Here is a 23,426-nt window from a genome sequence, read left to right on the forward strand (position 1 = left end):
CACAAACGTCAATTAGTACTCGGAATACGCATTAGAGGTGTTGTTAGTTACAAGTTTTATATAGGAAATCCTATACCATGATCGGGCTCCGATATAAGATTAGATATAAGTTGTTAATTAATAGTCATACTTTATATAGTTTCACTTTTGTTTTTCCCGTATTTTTGTTTTTTGCTTGCTTTTAAATGACGGTAAATATTCGTTCCCTATTTTTTTACCATTTGCTTGTATTAGTTTCTATCGATTATCGGGGGCACAATTAATGTAATTAATAGCAATAATAATAATAATCGTAATATAATAATAATCATAATAATTTTTCTTTTCTTCATCTCATTGTTCATCAACTCTCATTCTTTCATTTTTCACATTCTAGTTGTATGTTGTTTGCTATATATCGTTCGTATGCGTAAACTTTCTGATCTACTACATCACACTAATAGACATTTTTTGTTTGTTTGTTTGATTCATTATTTGTTTTTAAATTTGTTACTTAAACCATCTTCACATTCGATTTATTGACTCCCTTTTTAATTGGTTTTACTTGTAGATGCGTATTCAACTAACGTGTGTGTCGCCCACGCGGCATTTATTGGTACTGTTATTGAAGTCATTTAAATGTGATTTCCATCCGTTGATTTTTTTTTTTTTGGTAAAATTTGATTTTCTGTATAGTTGAAACGTTTTCGAAAAGAAAAGGTGATGCATTCTCTATTGCTTGAGAGTTACGTTATATAGTTTAGTATGTGTGTGTATGTGTAAGTGTGAGTGAATTTGTGTCTGTTGATTACGTCGTTTTCTCACTGGTTTTTGGTTATTTTGATCGTGTTGGATTGTTTGCTTCGTTTCGAAGTTCATTTGTAACAAATTTACAAATTATACTGCCATAGTATCGTAGGCTGTGAGTCCTGTGCAGCCGCCTTGTTGTTGGAATTTTGTTGCTGGGATTTCGTTTCTAAAAAAATTTTTCGTTCCATTGACAATAAAAACGTTTCATTGATTCAATGAATTGCAAAAAAAAGGAGACAAAACACATTGGTACATGAATTTCCGAATTTGTTTAACGATTCTCAGGTAAAATGGGCGAGAAATTAAAAAATAATTATGGACTAAAATGGATGATGGGAAAATGTCATAGAATTTAAGCGCATTTCTTGGCAAAACTTATTTTTAAGATCGCAAAGAACTTTTGTTAAAAGAATTTCGAAATCTATCATAAAAATAAGTTCTTCTGAAATACACTTTCATTTCTAATGAGGAAATGTGTGAAATTCCACCAAAATAATGATGGCGAACAAATCACATAGTTTTTACGGGAATCTAATAATGTAATAGGGGTGGAAAAATGGTGTCCAAAATTGCATTTTTTTTTTGAAAAACAATGTTGTTAAAAAGCACTTAATACTAAATTTATGCAAATTCTACATGAAAAACACTACCAAAGCAAATATGAGTGATGTATACAAGCGCATGCAAGTTAAGCATTAGTCTGTGATGATGCATGATGTCAATGGCTCAATGATAATAATATATGTTATGTACGATGTTATTCGCAAAGAATGAGCAAGAGAGAGAGAGAGAGAGAAAAAAAAACAACCATGTTCCTATTTTTTTCTCCACTAGGATTTCTTATTCTCCATGCATTTATCCACTTACGACCTAATGTTATTAGCACTGGTGTTATCCCAAACCCTTGAGTATTTTATATATAATTTTATGTTAAAGTTAATACAGCTTTAAATTGTTGTTGTCTTGGGAGTTTTTACTTTAAAAACTGTTAAACGAGAAATTGCTGCTTATCAAGAAAATGTGTTGGTTCGTCGAATAAAAAGAAAGCGAGAAAAAAAACGAACCGGTTCCATTTCTCTAAAAATAGAGAATTTGCTAGGGATCTTTCAAAACATGACTTCATGCTTGCGGCAAGGAAAGCTGAATGTTAAAACAACCGATAAAACTTGTTTGAACTTTGCATAAAATTCATCATAGAAGTGTTTAATTCTTTTTTTTCGTGATGTGTTTTTTTATCTACTCTATTTAAGACATTCTAATCGGCATTTAAATACACCTGAAATTATCTATGAAACATCATCATCCCAAATATTTTGTGAATTTGAATCAAAACAAACGGTCGATTTGAAATAATACGTTAGCATTCGGGAAAATGATAAACCAAAAGAAAAAAATGATTTGTGCATTTGTTTTGTAAACAAAAATCGGCAAATGAATGTTTGTGAAATGGTGTGAATTGATTGTTTGTATGCGTTTTGTTGATATGTGTTTTGTTGATATGTGTTGATGAAATGGCATTTTTAATGAACGCAGCTTTCAACAATAAAGGAAGGATTTTCACAAAAATAAACGATACTTTTTCAAAAAAGTTCGGAAAATGTCTACGAACAGCAATAAAATGTAATCAACAACAAAATTAATTTTGTTAATCTAGATGCGTTAACCAACTGGTTGTGTTTTAGCATTCAATGAGACTTTTTTTGTATGGAAATTGTGTGAAATGTTTTTTTTTTCTATTTTGTTGGTTGTCAGATTTGGTTCTGAATCTAATTTGAGTGTATGTATTTGTGTGTGTGTGAAGCGAATCATTACCTGTCAATTAATTTACGAATTTCTTCGGGAGTGCGACCATCTTTTGCATTTGGCGACCTTTTGGCTGTGTAAAAATAAGTTTGTTGGTTTTTTTTGGATTTACTTAATTTTAATTTTACATACAAATTATAACATAAACAAAAATAATAAAATGAAAAATGTGATAAGGATTCAGCTTGAATAACGAACGTCTAAAGCAGTATTGAGCATAGTCATCAAGCGGCAAGCTTTTTGTTTGAATATATTTAGAGCGAGTATTAACTGGGAGGATAAAGACGGTTGAATTTTAAAGCAACTCACAAAGTATACCATTCATTCTTTACATGGTCACGTAATGGTAAATTTTAACATTTAAAGATAGTTCTGTTCCGTTTGATGTGACACATAAATGCAAGGTTAGAACGATATGTTTGTAGATATAAAAAAAATCTTTGTGCAATAGAACCATACCGCCAAAAACGGTCCGAACGAACTCATTGAAATGCGAGACGACAACATATACGACTCTGTTTTTTTATGGAGCGGGTCGTACTCACAATACATGACAAGTACTACGTTCCAATCATATTTATTGTCCGGCGTTTCTATGAGTATTTATATAATTCTTCGACCGAGTCATGCATATCATAAATATTTTTCAAAATATATGTTTTGTCTTAATTTTGTGTTTTGTTTTAATTTAGAGAAGAAAAACTAGTAGTATTTGAAAATTTATTTAAACCAAACCAAACACAAAAAGTTAAACATAAAAGCACACAACATAGATGTCAATTGATTGGTTATATCCTGATATATTCGATCATAAACATTGAAAATTGAACACATGCTGAAATAAAACCTCACACTTGTATATTGCAATATAAGTATTATTCGGATATGGGTAAAAAAACTCAAATCTTACACGGAAGAAAAAGAAATAACGGTTAAGAAGAGAAAACATCGACTTGATGTATGATAAGTGTTGGAACAAATATTTCAAGTATGGAATTTGAATTATTATTTATTTTTCTTACATGCAAAATGAATTTTTTACCTTGGGGGGGAGGAGGAGTTGTGCAAAATAAAACCACACATAAATGCAAATGAATGTATATGAAGAAGAAAACAAAAATCCAATAAACGAACACCAAAGCAATGTGTAAAATAAAGATCGATGATAACGATATGGCAAAAAATATAAAACGATGAAGGCCAAACATAATTTTGAATTATGGATATTGTTGAAACAATGATAATGAAAATCTAACGATATAATGGTTTCCTTGATTTGGTTTAAGAGGAATGGATTTGTTAAAAATCTCGGGATCTCATGTGTGAGATACAATATATGTTTGTGGGGGTATTAAAAAATTGAATGGCAAAATGTATAAAAATTGGATGAAAAATAATACGAACAATTTTTTTTTTTCAATGATAAAAATTTTTTACGATAAAGATATGAAATGCAAAATTGTTGATAATATACAGAGAATAGACAGTAAAACTATTTGCAAAGCGACACAAAAACAAACAATTTGGAAATGAAATCGAAATAAGTACGATTGAAATAAGAACGAACACGTCAGTACAAACAAATTTACATCGCTTTTTTTCTCCAGTGTAACTCAATATACTTCAGAAAAATCGGTGACAGAGGGGTAAAAAGTGTGAGGGTAAAAAATGATGTCGGCGAAAATAAACGGCAAAGATAAAAAAACACACACGGAAAAAATTTGAACATTGAAATGAAATATGGCGGAAAGGAGCAGCTGGAATGTGTCCAATCCCAAAAAAAACAGGCGCTATTTCAAACCACAAAAAGAACTCATCATTCACTAATCAAATTCCCGTCACTAATGACGTTCAAATGCATTCCACTCAACAAATTGGATTAATCTAATTATTCGGTTCTATTGACTGACTCACCATCGGGATTCTCTTTTTCTAATTTTGCGTTATTGCCAATTGCAATACAATTTGTGTGTTTTTTGTTTTGGTATTTGTTTAAATTTAATCGAAATTTCGTCATTTTGCGATTAAATCGTTTGGAAAATTCAATGAAAAAAAAGAAGAAATAAAAGAATTTTACATTAATTAATTGAATTGTGAAAGAAATATATCGAGACAGAAATAGCGCGTGAGAAAAATGCATGATTTGTTGAAAATCTCATCAAATCATATCGATTTAAACACAGAGAGTGAAAGAGAGAGAGAGAGAGAGTTTGTTAGCAAAATACCCAAATAGAGAAGTGTATTTTATGCAATAAATGATTGATTTTATCGAACAAAAGTGATCTTACCTCCATAGTTACCGCGTGGATGATCGCGATCACATTCCGCTTCGGAGATTTCATTACTTTCTTTAGAATCGTTAAGATGATTACGTGGTGGTGGTGCTGGTGGTTCGGGTGAACCATTCATCGGCAGATTTCGAGTGGAACCTAATTGAATAAAGAATTGTTTTTTGCTTATAATTTGGCATTTAATTCAATGAAATGATTTCGACTACTAACCGACGCTACGACGGCCGACTGAACCACGCGAGCCATAGTGATCATAGGGTGCGCCATAGTTTCCACCATATTGAGATCCATATTGATCATCTTCTGGGGCGCAATTAGCTGGATCATCATATTCAGGACCACCACCGTACAATGAACCACCTTGTGAGTTAACACGAGTGTATCGACGCTGGAAATATTTAAATTGTTTAAATTAAAATTGTGACTAAATCGCCATATTTTATTCGTTTGTGTTATTTACGTATTGGTCTTCTTCAGCACAATTGGCTGGATCATCATATTCTGGTGCCGGTGAGTAAATTGAACTTTGACCACCTTGGCTATTCTTACGGGCATATCGATTCTGGATAAATCAAATTTTCGTATTAATATTGTGTTTATGTGGTGCAAATAGTCAGTTGAAAACGAAATTAAACTTACCATTGATTGCGATCCGGATCGCGAGTGCATATGTGCATTTGATGGGCCTGTTCCCATGGTACCTGTGTGTCCTGCTGTTGGTGTTCCATTTTGATGCGGGAATGTTTGGAAATTCATTGCTTTGGTTGGATCCATTTCTTCACGGAAGCCAAGTAAATGGAATGTTGCGTACGGGCAAATCTCATCTTCCATGCCTTTTATTTAAACATTTAAGCGATAGAAAAAAAAAATCAAAAGCAAAACAGGATTAGAAAAATGTGCAGGTTTTTTCGTTGGGAACGGAAATGTTTTCGCTTTTCTTTATCCATGTGTGTGAAGAAGACTAATTTTTTAGCGATTATAATCGGCAATTTTATTGGTGAAATATTTCCTGTACACGATCCGATTTCGAATAATGTGTATTTTTGCGTGAATGCTTGTTAGTTCAAACCTGATTGAATCCCATTTGCGCCCATTTTATTTACAAATACAAAATAACACAAATGCAAAATTCACAACACACTCAAACAAGAGAGCAAGCAAAATGGACAAATGGATGTAGTTTTTTTTGGGTTTGAATGAATTGTGTTAGTTAGTGTAGTTGTTTTGTGTGTAATTGAAATATATCTGATAAAAACAAATACGTGGAAAATGGATAATGTATTTAAAAAAGAATGAATTTTATTGATGATATTAGTTCCGGTTTCTTCGACTCAAAAACGTTTCGAACAAAAAATGATTTGTTTAAACATGACCGTTGCAATCGAATATTTTCTTACCATAACCATTTCATTCAGTTTAATTCAATCGTTGATTTATAATTTGTTGTAAGATGTGTCCCAAAAAATATTGATTATTGCAAAAACAAACAAAAAAAAACCAAACGAATGAAAATGAAAACTGCACACAAACTCACACAATCAATAAACGATAATGAACATTTATGAAAATATATGACCAAAAGTACACAAAATAATAAATAAATATGAAATGAATTCAACCAAAATAAAATGCCAATTATTTATCTTGTAAACATGAAACGTATTTAAATCAAGCCAAAATAACTAAGGATAAAGTCAACGGAAAGAAAATCAAAAATAAAAATGAAATCAAAATGGAACACATACGGAACACAGTAGGTCTACCTGGCGGATGAGCATGGTAACAGTCATCAGAGCCATGATAATGTCTTCGTGGCACTGGTGGCGCTTTCAATTCTTCATATAATGGTCGTCGAGGATCCCATGTCGAATGATTTGATCTCATGCTACGGCCTACATTTGTTTTCACAAGGGTTTTGGACATTTAATATGATTCGAGGTTTGATTGTTTTCATGATGATTCAAAAACTAATAATAATCATGTGCACATAAATATAAATTCTGAACAAATAACATCTAGATTTGAAAAAGTATAATTGCAACAATGATGCGATTGACAGATGAGAAAAGAATGTTTTGATTATGAGGACAAAAAGTAAAAGAAAATGATGAGGTGTTTGATGCAAGTGAGTTTTGTTTTTTGGTTCAGTACAACACTTTGAATGATTCAAGTTTTTCTTATACACAATTTTGATGATAATATTATCTTTGCCAAATGTACGTAATGATTTATAATTTTAAATTGCATGTTTTTTCTTTCCAAACGAATATGCGATGCCAAAATAGTAAATTGTTCTACTGAACTGTTCTGGATGATTGAATACAATGAAGAAAAGCAAGCAAAAAGCACAGCAATGAAACGACAACAACCATAACACATATGAATCGTTGCGGCGAAACAGTAGCTCTTATTTTTCTCCAAATAATACTGCAACATGAAGTTTTTTTCACACGGTTTATTTGTTGTAATACAACAAATAAACTATTCATAAAAAACTTTATGTTGCAGTATTATTTGGAGAAAAATAAGAGCTACTTTTTCGCCACAACGATTCATATTTTTACTGTCCAAATTTTGATGTCAAATGGTGTCGACATTGGTGACGGTATTTTGAAACAGACTGTGTAATCCATATTCATCGTATATGATCCTATGTAAAGTTCTATACTTGATCTAGTTCACATTGACGGTTCAAATCGTTTATGTCCACTAGCGTGGACATGGACTGTGTGTTTCTTCTGTTACATGTACGTTGTAATGGACAAGTAAAGTAACATGGCGTCGTTCAAATAAATTTAAAAATCCGTCCACTCGTGTCGACATCATCTAGCACGGTAGTAGGGATTTCATTGCTGTGGCAAAAAGTAATGTTTCGCATGCAAACATTTATCTACGTACATTGGGACCTAAAATCAAGTTTTAAATTTTTATTTGCAATTTTCGATTTTTTTTAATGCGTTGCGTTGAGTTTTGATTGCCATTAATTGTGATGGTTTTGTGCGCGCACAAATCTTTCTCTGTCCTGGCATTATTGGTCCTAAATAGTGAAGATGTATAAAAATTGAAATTGAATCGAATACTTACTAATAACGGTGCCTCGTTTGATGCGATCACATGTGTTGTAATTGGATCCGGGAACGGGTGGTAGTTTTCGATTTGGTGGTGCAATGTAACCTAATTCATCACGTAGGTCTGGTCGTCGTTTATCTAATGTGGCGCCTGGTCCCATTGACTGATTGTAAACTACATCGTCTATAATTAATTGATTGTCCCAGCAAAGAGATTTGTTATTAAGATGCTTTTGTTACCAGTCACATAATATTATATTTCACATCGAGTCGATGTTTGAATTCGATTCTTTTCCGTTTTGAAATTTTCTTTTTTTCTTGAAATTTTTTTCTTGTTCGTTTTGTTTAGAACTTTGCTTTGTTTTTCTCCAAAGCCTGTATATTTGTTTTGTCAATTGTCTATGTTTGAACTTTTTCTTTTCTTATTCTTCTTCGTTATCAAGTTAATTTACTAAAAATTTATGTTACTATCAAAAGAGAATGGACAACAAAAGTCCTAAACTAACAAAAGTTTAAGAAAATTATTTAACCCTAAACCGGGCAGGTCGGGCCTCTGAGACCCGGTAGCGCATTTTTTTTAAAAAGATACATAAAATCGCATAAAATATTATTTTAATCAAACAAATTGTTTTGTAATATATTCTTTCATCCTTCTACTAATCGTTGATAAAGGCGCACACTACCCAGGGGGTCAAAGTACCCGATTGGGCTCAAACTTCACACAATTTTAGTGATTAATTAGTGAAAATTTGTGACGCAATTTTTAGAATTTGTGACGCTCCAGAAAAAAAGTTACAGGCCCAAATTTGAAACAGCCTATTCATCAAAAAGTCTATAAATGAAATTTTGAAAATTTCGAAATAAAACAAAATTTCAAAAAACTAATGATGCAGTATTTTAGTGATTAATTTGTGATTTACAAAAATGTTTTCAAAATTTCTATACGACATCTGGCGGACATTTTTTGAACAAAAAAGTGAAAATTGCCCAAAAAAGAATTATTATCGAAATTTCGAAAAGGCTTTCCATAAAAACAACCGTAATCATAAAAATTCTTCGACACAGATTTAGTGACCAATTTGTGATTCCCAAAAATTTCATCATTTTAATTTGTGACACTTGGGACAAAAATGTCAATTTTTCGATTTCTATACTAAAAATCGAAGATCAATGAAATTTTTCAAAGCGAATACTTAGATCTAAATAAATGGTGTTCGCTTTGCTAAATTTCATTCAACTTCGACTTTTAGTATGAAAATCGAAAATTTGAAAAAATGAAGTGCAAAATTTGTACTTAACAACTACTGAACTGAAAATTAAATTCATCCGATTCGGAATAAATATTGATTATTTTTTTCATTTTGTCAGTTATACTTAACAAAAAACATATTTAATTCAATATCTATTATGTTAAAACAATAATTTTCGTCGTATAAATTCAATGAAATTTGAAAAAAGAAAAACAAATTTTTTCATTAAATTTGCATGGAAAATGTACGTCGGGCCTCAGAGACCCCACTTGCCCGATAACGTTAGTATTTTGACCTGCCCGGTTAAGGGTTGAAAACACAATCAATTTATTTTTTTATCAAACCAAATACTAGACGAAAGAAGTGTGTCAAACTTAAATAAACGAATCGACTTAAAAATGAAACACACAGCAGAAATTCCAAATACTTTCCCAAAAGTGGCACATTCGTTATGAAGCTAAGCTTTTGTTTATCGTAAAACTCGTCGCATCAACTACAGTAATATCTACCATGTCAATCTCTGTTTAGCGAGAAGAAAAAAAACGGTGCAGCAAATTTAGCGCAAAAGCTTAACTTTATGTATATCGAATTGTAGCGCATTCACAAGCATGAAATTTTGCAACAAAAAAAACGAGTATGTTAAAAGTGCAAAAAAAAATCCAAACTAATCTCTTTGAAAAAGAAACATAAAAACTGAACTGTGCTTGCTTATAGAAAATCTCGTTAATTATATTGGAAATGAAAATGGTGTAATTTGTTCTGTTCTTTTTTTAAAAATGATTCAAACTGTTGTGAAAGAAAAACACACAAAAAAACCAAAGCGATTATAGACACATTGGATGGGTGAACTGTGACAATTGTGTGGAGCGTGGCTGAAATATATGTTTTTACAAGTGAAGAAAATCAAAACAAAGCTTCAAATGTCGTGAATGAAAAGGTAACGGATCAATAGATCTCATATGCATTATGATGCAATACACCGGTTTATCGAGTCCGTTAAACTTTTTCCCAAAAAAATGTTGGCCAATTGTGATATGACTTGCGGAATGGCACGTGCAATTAAAAAATATCAAGAACAAACAACAAACGTGATATGATTTCGAAGGCATGTCTTCGCAAATTCATGTGATTCTTGTACATAAGTCCCGGAGTGTATATTAATGTCATTGTGAGAGCGTGTGATTTTTATGGTGATAATGAAAAGCATCTTACTTTAAATATACAATTCTTAAATTGTTAATATATTCTAATGGAATTAGGAAATAATATACAGACAAACTACGAAGAAAAAGTTGGACAAAAACCAAATTAAAAAAAAAAACGAAAGAAAAAACTGAGCACGAAGTGATTGCAAAGAATGGGGAAATTGCCATTTTATTAGAGACGGTTTCTCAGAGCAATGTATGGAGCAATTCTCCTCACTGACGCTGAGCTGTGCTCCTCAGTACCCTTCCAGCTCTAATGTTTGTTTTGAAAGACAGTCTCTGCATTTTATCGAAACATTCTTCAAATCATCAACGTTCTTTTTTTTGTTAGTTAGGAAGAGAGAAAATTAACACTACCAATACAAAACGCAATCAAATTCATCTAAATGATATGTGAAACGAGTGGAAAATCAAAAGCCAGGCTGATTTTTCAATTGAATCAATTTGTTTTGTTGCAAAAGCCATATTTTAAGCGTTTGTGCGATTTTAAGCGATTAAAATGCATCTAAGTGATGCAAACTACGATATTTTGTTGCTATGATTGCATTGCAAAAATCAGCCATGTCACTTAACATTCTAGATATAGAATGAAAATCACTAAAAAGAAATTAATAATAAATTATTTCCATGTGAAAAGAAAGAAACATGTTTCACAAAAGAAACCATAAATCAATGACAAATCAAATATTTAAGAAGAAACGGTAAAAATATTATTGAACCGAAAGAATAATCAGATCTGAATACAGATCGGTCACTTTCAATTTCCGCTGAATATTCATTTGATTAACATTTAAAATGAAACGGTATGTGCGTTTTGTCTGTCTTCGATACTCTGTGCACGAAGAAAAATCGCAATTTAATCGTAAATAACAAATGTTTCGAATTCGTTAAATCGCTTTCGGTGGTGGAAAAGAATCGATTCGTTGCATTCAAAAACTTATTGAATGTGTATTTTGGATGGGAGTTGATCTTGTTTGATGAGTTCAACCTACAGTAAACATCCTTTGGTCCATTTCGCATGTCGACACGCCGTCGAGTGAGTGCAATACAAATAACAAGTATGCCAACAACAATGACGATCATTGCAATCATTGGAACCATAACGTTGAGATTAAGCCAGTCGCTCATCCATGGCGGCAAATAAATCGGATGACCATTGCTGTCAAAACGATGAATACTATTTAATGGTGGTGCCAGTGTACCTATTTGTGTTTTTTTTTTGCGCACACACACAATAGATTCAACGATAATTCGAAACAAATATTATTTGAACCGGCGGCGATTTTAATTCAAACAGACAAACGTTTTTGTGTTTTTAAATAAATGGCACAGATAACGCAGACATTTTATGATTTTGTTCATTGTTTTGATTATTAAACAAAAATCATAACATAACAAACATATAGATATATTAAAAAAAAATTATACACATAGGAAGAAAGAGAGAGAAAGAGAGAAAAAAACACGACGATAGTTAGTAAAAATGATTGTTTGAAAGTACCTTTGTGATGATTGCCCTTGCTACGCAGTATACAGATAACAACAATCGCAATAATAATTACTACGATGGCGCATATAACTGGTACCACGAGATTCATATTCGACAGAATGATGCGTATGGTTTCCTCAGCAGTGAGATCAGGAATATCGCGTGAGGGTGCAATCGTCCCTGTAACAACCACAATTTACAAAGAACGAACCAAAAAGCCATTTTTTTTGTTTAATTTCATTTTCAATTGAATTAGGTTTTTTCTTTAGTTTCAAAAAATAAAAATCATAACAAATAATCTGCCATTTCTCTTCAATTTAAAATTCGGAATCTTTGTTTTTTTTGTAAATATCATGAAAAATTAATCATTTTTATTTGATTTTTAATTTCGTATGTAAAAAAACTTAGAATTTTACTATCAATGCGAAATTAACAAAACGAAAGAAAGAAGATAGTATAGAGGAAGAGAGAGATAGACGAGCACGGGAATAAATCAATTCATAGGTCAATGAGACAGACAGAAAATAGTTAAAAGTTGTTGATTCATTTTGTTAAATTTTTCAAATATAGCCGGAAAAAATATCTATATGTATATTTCTATTGTATTAGAATAAATCAAATGTGAAAATCGAAATTAAAATTGGAGTATTCTATAAAAATGTGTTGCAAAATTGCATTATAAGAAAGGGAACAAGGACCAAACAAATGCCAAAAATTAATTAATAAATTTTAACTTGGAAGTTTTTGTCATTTTTTTTTTTCAAATGAAATGGGATTAGTTGAAAAGAGGTGTAGTTTGTGTTTTTCGTTGAAGAGTTTTTTTTTTAAACCGAAGAAATAAAACGAAAATGCAAAAATTAATAAATATACGATGACATGACATTGAAACTGAAAAATTCAAGTAAAAAACGCAAACAACGTTGTCATTGGATGAATTAAAAAAAAAGTAAAAAAATATTATCGAATGAAAGGGAATATGCATTATGATATGAATGATGATTGTATGTTTAGAGAAACACAAGATAAAGTAATATTCATTGTAAAGAAAATAAATATGTTTCAGCCATTTTGCGAAACAATTAAAATTGAAGAAAAGATTATTGATTATTTTTTTTACTTGATTGCCTTCATTTTGTCGATTTTATGCTTATGTTTAAATAAAAATGATTTTTAGTTAAATGGAGCCGATTTGAGATTGAAAAAGAAAAAAAGAAGAAAAATAATTAAAAAAATTAAATATCAATTATCCGATTTAACTGAAAAATTAATCAGAAAAAATATTTGAGCTTATTGATTCATTGTCAGATAGCAATTGTAGGTTGTTTCAGGGACTCAGAATCACTGTCTGAGTGTGATATCAAATTTAGCTCCCTCTTAAATTAAACGCTTTTACATTCATTTAGTTTAAAACATTTTTTTTTTGTTTTTTTTTTTTTTGTATAAACATAAATACAAGAGTTAATTCAACTGAATACTTTTTTTTTGGAGAAATTTCAAATTTAAAATGAAAAATTTCTTATTTAAACTGTTGAATGACATACACATTTCTTATGAATATCGACAGACATTTATTTATACATGTTTTGCGAATTTGCAAAATTATGTGGTGAATGGAAGATACACTATCTAACGGCTGTATGTGTGTGTGTGTGTGTGTGTGTGGGTGGGGGCTTTGAATTTCTTTATAAATATTTTTTTTTTTTCAAATTTAAAATTTTGTGGACTTGACGAGTCTAGCATTAACTTTAAACGAAAAACTACGGACTATTTTGTGTGTGGAAAGGGTGCCATTGATCTACGATTGTTTGGTTTTAGTGTTATTGAAATTGAATTTATTTGATTTTGTTGAATTCGAATGATGACAATAATAATGTGTATGTGATTCAACTCGATTTGCTCATAAAAACAAAAGTTTATAAGTTGCAAGTTAATGGATTATATGATAGTGATAAATATTTGGGGTTGGCATAATTCAAAATTAAGACAAAATATTGATCTAAAAGGCAGTTGAACTGACAGAAAGCGTCAAGTTAAAATAACAAACGGAAAAATAATTTTTTAAAAATATGGATTGTGTGTTGAAATGTTTTGTATATGTGTGTATGGTGTATTCTACTGTATATGTGTGGGTGATTCGGGGGTTATAATTCTCGATACCTGACTGAGGAAACGTTTTATGAGAGGGATTGAAACCAATTTGGGTTCTTCAAAATAATAGAAATTGCTGCTAAATAGGCAAATTAGATTTTAATAATAGTCAACCGGTTCGCAAAACAAGGACAAAAATGAAAAATTAAGAACACATGTGTCAAGCTACAGAATGAATCAACTGAAATTAATGGAACAGAAAAATTGAACCGGTTGATAAATAACAGCAAAATATTTACATAACGAAAAATCAAATCAAACAAATAAAAATGATTTTTTTTTTGGTGAAGCTGTGCCTTAGCACACAGTTTCTATTAATAAATTACTCAGGATATAATAAATAAATACATTTCTACAATGAGAGAGAAAGAGAAAAGAGTGGTCCCCAAACGACAATATAATTTATGTATTACAATACGCTGAAGACCATCTAGTTCGCATTCGCATTCCTGCGAGCTCAATCAAAATTTCATCAAGCTGATATTCAATTTCTCACTCACTAATACGAATGCAGTTTAAACAGCGATTTCTACAGTTTTTCTGTTTGATTTTTTTTTCTTTGAAAGGAAACGTGGTACCAATTCATATTTATTTATGTTCTGCATACGTTTTGCCATGAGCAATTTTATTGCGGAAAAATGCATAAGAAACAGGCAACGATTTCGATTCGATTCATTCGCACGAATGTCGATTCGGATTTTATAAAGAATGATTTTCATTCAGCTGTTTCCGACGCATTGCTCCAAAAGCAACAACAACAAATTTTGAACAGAAAGCAAATACCTCCAGTCACGGTCAATGTGGCAAATTCATACTCAGCTACTGTGAAACCGGCGCTATTGTGAGCTGTTATTCGAACGTTGTACCATGTCGCTGGTTCCAAATCCAATACCACAAAATTTCCACCTGGTTTCACATTATTCGATATTTGATTCCATTCAATGTGATCTCTGTAAAATGAAAATTCAAATAAATATTATTATATTGATCACTTGACAGCATCGCAGCAAACGCAGTTGACGATTTTTGCTTTTACTTTTTCTTGTGTTCAACAACGAAATGTGACATTCGACAGCTGCCATCTTTCCACGTTGGTAGATGCAATGTAACCGAGTTTGATGATGGTTCAATGAATTTTGAATTCTCTGGCATAATTGGTTTTGATCCCTTTGTTCGAGTATTCAAAATGTCAGACGCTTCACCTGCACCAATGCTGAAAGAAAAACCATGATTTACAATTAAAAGTTGAGTTAAGAAAAAAACTATTATCCAACCTATTGTATCCGGTAGCATAGACTTGATAACGTGATCCACAAAAGAGATTTTCAATTGTATATTTTTGTGCATCGACCGCCACTTCGACCGTTTCCCAGTCACCGAATTCAGGTTTGTAATGCAATGTATAGCCATGAATAGGCGCCGAGTCCATTTCGTGTGGTTTCAATTTCAATGTGAGTGAATCGGTTGTTGTTGCGGTGAGAGTTACCTGTGGCGATTGTGGTGGTGCTACATAAAAAAGAGAGAAGAATTTAATAAGTTGTTAATATTTCACAGTCAATTGTGGTAAAATTTGACAATGTGGTCATAATAAATTACCTAAAACAGTTAATTTGTGTGTAATTGAGTCCTTTGCAATTGAATTTTCTGCAACACTAAACATGGAACAATGCAATGCACAAATTGTATTAAGATTTCAATTAAAAAATATTTTGGTAAAAAAGCATACCATGTGTAGTCGCCGGCATCTTGTCGAATAACATCTTTGATGAAAAGTGTTCCTTGTGCAAGAATTCGCATACGTTCGTTTGGTACAAAATCAGCACCTTTCACCTAATTACCAAATGAAAATTGTTTTAATTCAAATAAACTGAAATTCTAATTAAATCCATATACAAACCTTCCAAGTGATGTTTGGTGTGGGTGAACCAACAGCGAGACAAGGTAGTTTAGCGTCTTCTTTGAATGTAGCAGTGAATGTGTCATCGAATGATGCAATTTTGGCTGGTACTTTGTCACTGGGAATGGCAATAACACTCTTCGATTGTTGTCCCTCGCCAATGTTTGTGCTTGCCGTCACCCAGAATTCGTATGGTTTATTTATTTCCAAACCGGATGCTTCAAAGCTCATTTGATATGATGGCACTTTTTCTTTCTTTGGCTCAGCTTCGCTTCCTTCTTCGCGAGAATAAACCATATACTGTGAAATGATACCGTTTGGTTGTGATGGTGGACGCCATGACACTAAAATTGCTTGTGCACCATATACCAAAGCTTTTACAGCCGTCGGTGACTCCGGAACTATTTTGAGATTTTGAAAAAGTACAAATTATGTATAAATTCATTAAATTATTATTTCATATATGTATTTACCATCTTGTTCGGTTTGACAATGGATGGGAGCGCTTCGTACACCATCACCGCCAGTTGTTGTGGCCAACACTTGCATTGTATAGTTTGTGTATTTCTTAAGGCCATGCAAAACGGTGTCGCTCGATGCGGTTTTCTTATAGCTTTTATTTTTATCATCGTACCACAGTTCACTTGGTGCATAAACCACTTTATAACCTTTGATAACACCATTGGCTGACTCAAGCGGTGGACTGACCCATGACACACGAATTGTTTGTGAGGTAAGTGTTGTGCACATTGTATCACTTGGCGGTTGATCTGGCGTACCTTCGGCTGTGTATTGCTTTTCTTCATCGCTCATTGGACCCGCACCAACTTTATTGTATGCCTGAATGATGACCGAATATTGTGTGTACGTTTTAAGATTTGTCAATTCCAAACTGTATTCTTTGCCTTCTTCCATTGAATATTTCACTTCTTCGAAGTAGTATGATCCATTTGAACTGGACAATTTATAACCAACATAGTATCCCAAAATTTCACCATTCCAATCAGATCGGGCCGGTGCTTTCCATGTAACGCGCAACGTCGTTTGTGATGTTGGTTCAACTTTGATATTTTGCGGTTTGCCGGATGGTGCCTCTTCTGCTGTAATGATTGGAACCACTTCCGATGAATCAGACACACCAATTTCATTTTCAGCAACAATACGGAAATTATATGTGGTAGCCGGACTCAATTGTTGTACTTGAGCTTCGTTTGTGTGACCCGGAACAATAACACGATCAACATCATGCTCCCATGAACCGCGGGATGTTTTAAATTCAATGATATATCGTTTGAGCGGTGAATTGCCATCGTATGGTTTTGCCCAGCTTAATTGTACCGTTCGACCGGATTTATCCAATACTTTGAGTGCGTATGGCATTTCGGGTACCTCTTGAATAATCATATTTATACTGGCATCATCGCTACCAAAGGCATTTGTTGCAACACAGGTGAATAAAGCTGAGTCGGTGCGTTCAGTTCGTTTGATTGACAATGATGACATGACACCCGTTGCTAAAATCTCTTCACGAATTGTGTATCGATTATCAGTTTTCGGATCCAATCGCATATTATTCATATTCCATAGTATGCCAATTGGTTTTTCGCCTTTGGCTTCGCATTGCAAAACAGCCGGTTCACCACGACGTGCAGTTTGATTACGTAATTTTTCAGCAAATTCCGGTGGTGCTTGTACACTGATCAAAATAACCGCACTCAAACCAGATCCAATCCCGTTAATTGCCTCACATAAATAGTAACCTTCGTTATTTTTTTGAATATTATCGATGTACAATGTGCCTTCATCCACACGAATGTTGTCGTTTTGCTTCATGTCCTTGTACTCGCCAGGGGTATCACCTGTAAAAAAACCAGATTATAAATAGCATAATTTTTATTTTTTTTTCTTCTTTGCAAGACATACCAACAGCCTTCTTCCAAACAATCTGTGGCTTTGGGAATCCATCGGATTTACATTCAACTTTGGCGTTTGATCCTTGAGCAAATGCTTTGTCGGTTGGTTCCAAAATCCATCTTGGTGGCACTGTACAATATTATAAACATGAATTAGTCATCGTATTCAATATTCTCGAGCAAATTAAACATTTATTATATATTTCTAAAGCGGACTTGTTTTATTTCATTTGAATTTTTCATTTGTAAATATGAATCGTTGCGGCGAAAGAGTAGCTCTTATTTTTCTCCAAATAATACTGCAACATAAATTTTTTTATTAATAGTTTATTTGTTGTATTACAACAAATAAACCGTGTGAAAATTGCAAAAACGCGACGCAAAATTCGCTTTGAAAATGTCCAAATGAATATATTCGATTTCAATTAAAAATCCAATAATAAAACAACGAATCAGAAATTAATTTTTCATTCATTCATTTCGTTACGAATGAATGTTCAAATCAAATTCTGTTTCGTTTATGTATTGAGATACTGTAAAAACGTTTTTTTTTTTCAATTTAAATCAATTTTAATATAGCAATAAATTGAGCTAGTTCATCAAATTCAATCCGATTTTTTTTCACAATATCTCAAAGAGTCCGTTATTTTTTCCATAAAAGTGAATAATTTGGAGTGCATTCATTTAATTGTCAATAAAATTGTGTTGTTGATTACAACTGTGGTCCAAATTATTTTCTTTTACTTATACAAACACCATGCACCACTACAAAAATCATAAGCGCAACAAAACAGCAAACTAAAAATGTTAAAAGATTTGGAGAAATCAAAAATATGTAAAATACGAAAAAAAAAAAGTGAAAAGTCACATCAACATCGAGCATAAGAAACACGCTTTATTTTGATCCTTTATGCTTCTGATGTTCGATGAAATCTGAATAAGCATGCAAACAAAAAGAAAATTAAAAACTCAACCAAAGTCAAAAAATTAGTAATAACAAAAAAAAAGAAGGATATAGAATAGGAATTGAAAAGGGATGGGATTTGGGAAACGTGTGAGAGTTGAATGGATGGTAATCTGGACGATCTGTTTGGTGTGAGCGTGTGTAGCGTTACGATTGTTATGGATTTGTCTAATTCGAAATGGCTTTGATCACTTGAGTCGGCAAGCAACTGTATCGATGTAAATCTATCAAAATGCATTCAATGTGTGAATTGTATTGAACAAAATTAAAGTCATTGTTGTGACTTTTTCATAATATCAGCGTATGTGTTAAAATGTGCGACATTCAAACGAATTTAAATGTTCATATATGCGCGCTGTGTATATGAAAACATGATTGTCGACATGCAATGATTATTATCTATGACATTCGATGTTGGTTAGATAAAAAAACTGATTTAAAATAAAATGTTATGAAATGAAAAATTAATCAATTTTGTAAAAAAATACAACAATAGTTGTGACTGATAATCGTGATACGCAAAAAGGCAAAATAGCACCGATTCGGCATAGCAATTCTGATAATTTTACTTGTGGAGTATACACCAACAAGAGAATGAGCACCATTGACATTAAGATAGCAATAATATTTCAATTCAATTGGAATCGTTACGAAAATGAAATTTTATCACAATTTTATTTAAACATTTCCTTCCCCAATTTTTTTTTTCATGGATCAATATTTTATGACAATGGATTTGATGCGCAAAGTTTAGTTAATGTATCTTAAACTGTGACAAATACATTGAAACAAAAAAGAACGTCGCTTTTTTCGATGAAACAACTATACATGTTTTTGGAAGCGCGGATTTACTTTTTACGGTGACAAATTGAATTTCAAATAAAAACTTTTCTCGTTCCGTTCACATTGAAAGTTTTGACGAAAGAAAGCACGTGTAAGCAACAGTTCAATTACTTTTGATGGTCAAATGGAAGAAAAAGGATGCAATCAAGATCAAATATGAAACCAAACTCATTCGAAACGATGTTAAGTTTCAATCAATTATTTGCTGCCATTATCTGATACCAATTCAACTCTTCTACATTTATCAATGATTAATAAAAAAAGAAGAAACTAATCAAAACAAGGAACAAAAACAAGGATGAACTAAATAAAAAAACGAGGTAAAGTTGTGACGGTGGATGAACATTTGTTCGGCACATTTGAAGCGCGTGCACAAACCCCGTATGGAAAGTGTTGTCGTTGTGCTTGCACGTCCCGCTAAATTCTCGCCAAAACACGTGTATTTCCCAATATTATGGCCGGCAACTGAATCAATATTCAACGAACTGCTTCGTTTGCCATGCATCAGTATTGTTACACCGTCAATATAAGTGATCGGTTCATCGTTGAAGTACCATGTAATATTGTACGGGAAGTCACCATGTATAACAGCGCATGTCAATTGAAAATAATCGCCCAAATGCAATGGCTCATCGGAAATGGCGAATGGTGATAATTTTGGCGGTACTGTAAACAGAACGAAAATAAAACGATGAAAGATTGAAGCATTTGTACGTTTGACCGACCAAAAATTATAAACTATTTTTTTTGTTTGTTTGTTTGAATAAGTGCATTTCGACTGAGCGAATGAGTAGAAAAGTTTGAATGATTCTTGTTTTTTCTTTTTCGTGTCGACTATGCGCCCAAGAGAGATTTAGGAGAAATCTGGGACTTAGCTATTATGAACAAACTAATGATATAGCAAATTATAAACTTAAAAAAAGCAATTGAGAAAAGTTTTAAAACAAAAGGAGAAAAAATAGATAACACCAGAATTGAAAAACAAAACAAAATTTAAAAAAAGTTGAATAAGTTTCGAACCATTGACAACAAGTGCCACCGTATGATTTGCCATTCCGGCCGCATTTTTGCCATAGCATGTATAGAAACCGGCTGAATAATCGCGAATCGATTCAATTGTGAGAACGCTGCTTCTTGAGCCCATTTTTGAGATTAACACCTCATTATTGCCCTCAATGATGTGATCATTAAATTTCCAATAAATTGAAATGGGCGCATCGCCATGCATAATCGAACATTGCACGGAAAAATAGTCGCCCGGATAGAATGCATCTGAACCCGGTGTGAATGGGGTTATTTTCGGCAGCACTGAAATATTCAAATCGTTAATGAATTTTTCAATATTTGATTTATTACGTTCAATGTCGGAATATGATGGCGTTTTATTTTCAACCAAAAGTATGTTTTAGCGTAGATGGCGCTGATTTAAATGGACATTTGTATGTATAGACGCGTGGTGGCGCCGCCCTACTCAATTAAACACTGAATTGCAGCGTTTCCAATCGTTGATTACGTTGCATTCTCGCTTCATTCAGTTTTCATATTGACCATTTCAAAAGAACAACAAACCACTCGTCAAAGCTTTTTTTCCATAACAATATAATACCAAAGTGGCAGCGTGTGGAAATTTGGAATGATCGATTTAAATTAATAATTGAAACCACACTTATTATATATATAACTATATCGAATGATAGAGAATAATTGTATAAAAAAGGCAGTGTACGAAACACACCGATCACTTTAAGTTCTGTTGTGTAGTTTGCGCTGCCTGCATTATTCGAGCAAAAGCAAGTGTAGTTGCCGATATGATGGCCGCTAACACTATCGATAGTAAGGACACTGCTGCGTTTTCCCAATTTTGACACATTTACATCCATATCAGGGGTTATGGGTTGATTATTAAATGTCCAGAAGATATTCAATGGAAGATCACCGTCGGAAATGGCGCAGCTCAATGAAAGAAATTGATCCATATGGGCTGGCTTATCGCCCAATGAAAATGGAACTATGACCGGCATAACTGACGTTTTTTATAAGAAAACAAAATAATACAGTTTTTTTTCTTTGTTTGTTTCATGAACTGATATGGTATATATGAATTTTTGCACATTTTTTTCTTAACTCACAAAATTCGCTTTAATAATGACCAATATTTCCTATACAGACACAGATATAATCCACAAAAGGGAATAATCATGAGGGGGGGGAGAAAAACAGGTAAATGCAAATAAAATCACATGAGCCAAATTACAATAAACAATAATATGACCAAATTTTTGAAGCCCTATTCATAAACCATATACCATTGACAACTAATTCAGCAGTGAAATTGACTGTTGTTGCAATGTTGCTAGCTTCACAAGTGTAATTTCCGGCTTGTTTTCCAGTAACTGAATCAATATTCATCACCGAATTTCGATTTCCCAACTTAACTGTTGTGATTCCAGAATATTGTTTTACCGATTGACCATTGAAAAACCACTTGAATTCAATTGGTAAGTCACCTGATGTAACAAATGTGTATGGTTGTTAATACTTTTTCATATTCAACAACACGGTACTTAGAGAACATTGATAATCAATTTGGTGCAATTATAAATATAATTTTATGATTTTTCCATTAAAAACTGCCCAAAATTGAATATAAATGTTCAAAATTGTACAATATTGATCATAAATGCACGATTAGTATATACCTGAAGTAACTAAACATGAGACACTAGCAGAATCGCCAGAATTTGATGGTTCATTGCCAAAATCGAATGGTGCTATTTTTGGTGTTACTGCACATTGCAGATAAAAAATCAGAATAGACCGTTTAAAGATAAGATATAGGATGGCAAAAAGAATAATTGTTCACTGGGATGGGAAATTTATGGATTTGTAAAAACAATATTTAGTATATACAAAAGAAAAATTCAATCGTTCGATTCAATTCATTTGATCGTTCTAACCATTGACAATCAATTCAGAGGTATATTCAACTGAACCGGCGGAATTCCCGGCCAAACAAGTGTAGTTGCCCATATGATCGGCTTTTAGAGCGTCAATCATTAGTACGCTTATGCGTTTGCCTCGTTTTTCCATTAAAATTTCTTGTTGCGGTTCGATTGGAACACGATTTAGGAGCCAAATAAAATTTATGGGCAGGTCCCCTCCTGATACGGTGCACGTCGCCGATACAGTTTCATCGTAATTTAGCGCTTCATCACTGAATGAAAACGGAATGATTTTCGGCGGTACTACATTCAAATTCAAATCCAAATATTTGCCGTTTTAATATTCGAAATATTCAACAAAAATCGTTTAAAATTTCTTCAGATTCATAAAATGATCAATTCGTAATTTCTTGTAGGGATGAGAGGATGGATGAAAACAGAAAAGAATAATATCTAATAAGTACCAAGAACATCAACAGATTACAATCAGTGAATAATTCAATCGATTATTCTTCTAACCATTAACTTTAAGCTCCGAAGTAAATTCAACTGAACCGGCGGCATTGTCGACCAAACAAGTGAAATTTCCCCTCATTTCAGCTTTTAAAGCGTCGATCGTTAAAGCACTAATACGTTTACCACGTTTCTCTATTAAAATATCCTGATTTGGTTCGATTGGCACACGATTCAGGAGCCAGATGATATTGATTGGAAGGTCACCCAAAACGGTGCAAGTGATCGATACGGGTTCATCTTGATTCATGGGCTCGTCGCCAAACGTAAATGGAGTAATTTTTGGAGGAACTATTTTCGTTTTTTTTTTT

General features: G+C 32.6%; 1 protein-coding gene across 31 annotated transcripts in view; it reads right to left on the reverse strand.

The window, feature by feature from the left end:
- Positions 1-634: 634 nt before the first annotated feature.
- The window catches only part of LOC116352041 (Down syndrome cell adhesion molecule-like protein Dscam2), a 70,629-nt gene continuing 47,837 nt past the window's right edge, over positions 635-23,426 (reverse strand). For 6 of the 31 annotated variants that reach the window (XM_031784259.1, XM_031784261.1, XM_031784255.1 and 3 more), the window contains exons 12-30: positions 21,396-21,683; positions 17,864-17,983; positions 16,414-17,799; positions 15,941-16,341; positions 15,770-15,873; positions 15,640-15,695; positions 15,318-15,549; positions 15,080-15,256; positions 14,827-14,993; positions 11,399-11,608; positions 7,968-8,135; positions 6,629-6,775; positions 5,523-5,716; positions 5,344-5,445; positions 5,094-5,271; positions 4,881-5,021; positions 4,507-4,524; positions 2,602-2,665; positions 635-955 (exon numbers count right to left, since the gene is read on the reverse strand). In XM_031784259.1, the coding sequence (XP_031640119.1) occupies positions 877-955; positions 2,602-2,665; positions 4,507-4,524; positions 4,881-5,021; positions 5,094-5,271; positions 5,344-5,445; positions 5,523-5,716; positions 6,629-6,775; positions 7,968-8,135; positions 11,399-11,608; positions 14,827-14,993; positions 15,080-15,256; positions 15,318-15,549; positions 15,640-15,695; positions 15,770-15,873; positions 15,941-16,341; positions 16,414-17,799; positions 17,864-17,983; positions 21,396-21,683 (4,232 nt within the window). In that variant the 3' untranslated portion in view covers positions 635-876. Of the gene's footprint in view, positions 956-2,601; positions 2,666-4,506; positions 4,525-4,880; positions 5,022-5,093; positions 5,272-5,343; positions 5,446-5,522; positions 5,717-6,628; positions 6,776-7,967; positions 8,136-11,398; positions 11,609-11,907; positions 12,076-14,826; positions 14,994-15,079; positions 15,257-15,317; positions 15,550-15,639; positions 15,696-15,769; positions 15,874-15,940; positions 16,342-16,413; positions 17,800-17,863; positions 17,984-20,038; positions 20,327-20,680; positions 20,969-21,395; positions 21,684-22,617; positions 22,906-23,121; positions 23,407-23,426 lie in introns of all 31 variants that reach the window. The other 25 variants (XM_031784258.1, XM_031784257.1, XM_031784253.1 and 22 more) reach the window with 16 other exon arrangements.

Source organism: Contarinia nasturtii, unplaced genomic scaffold (genome assembly GCF_009176525.2).
Source record: "Contarinia nasturtii isolate CC-2019 unplaced genomic scaffold, AAFC_CNas_1.1 Cnas_scaffold_187, whole genome shotgun sequence".
Classification (NCBI taxonomy): Eukaryota; Metazoa; Arthropoda; class Insecta; order Diptera; family Cecidomyiidae; genus Contarinia; species Contarinia nasturtii.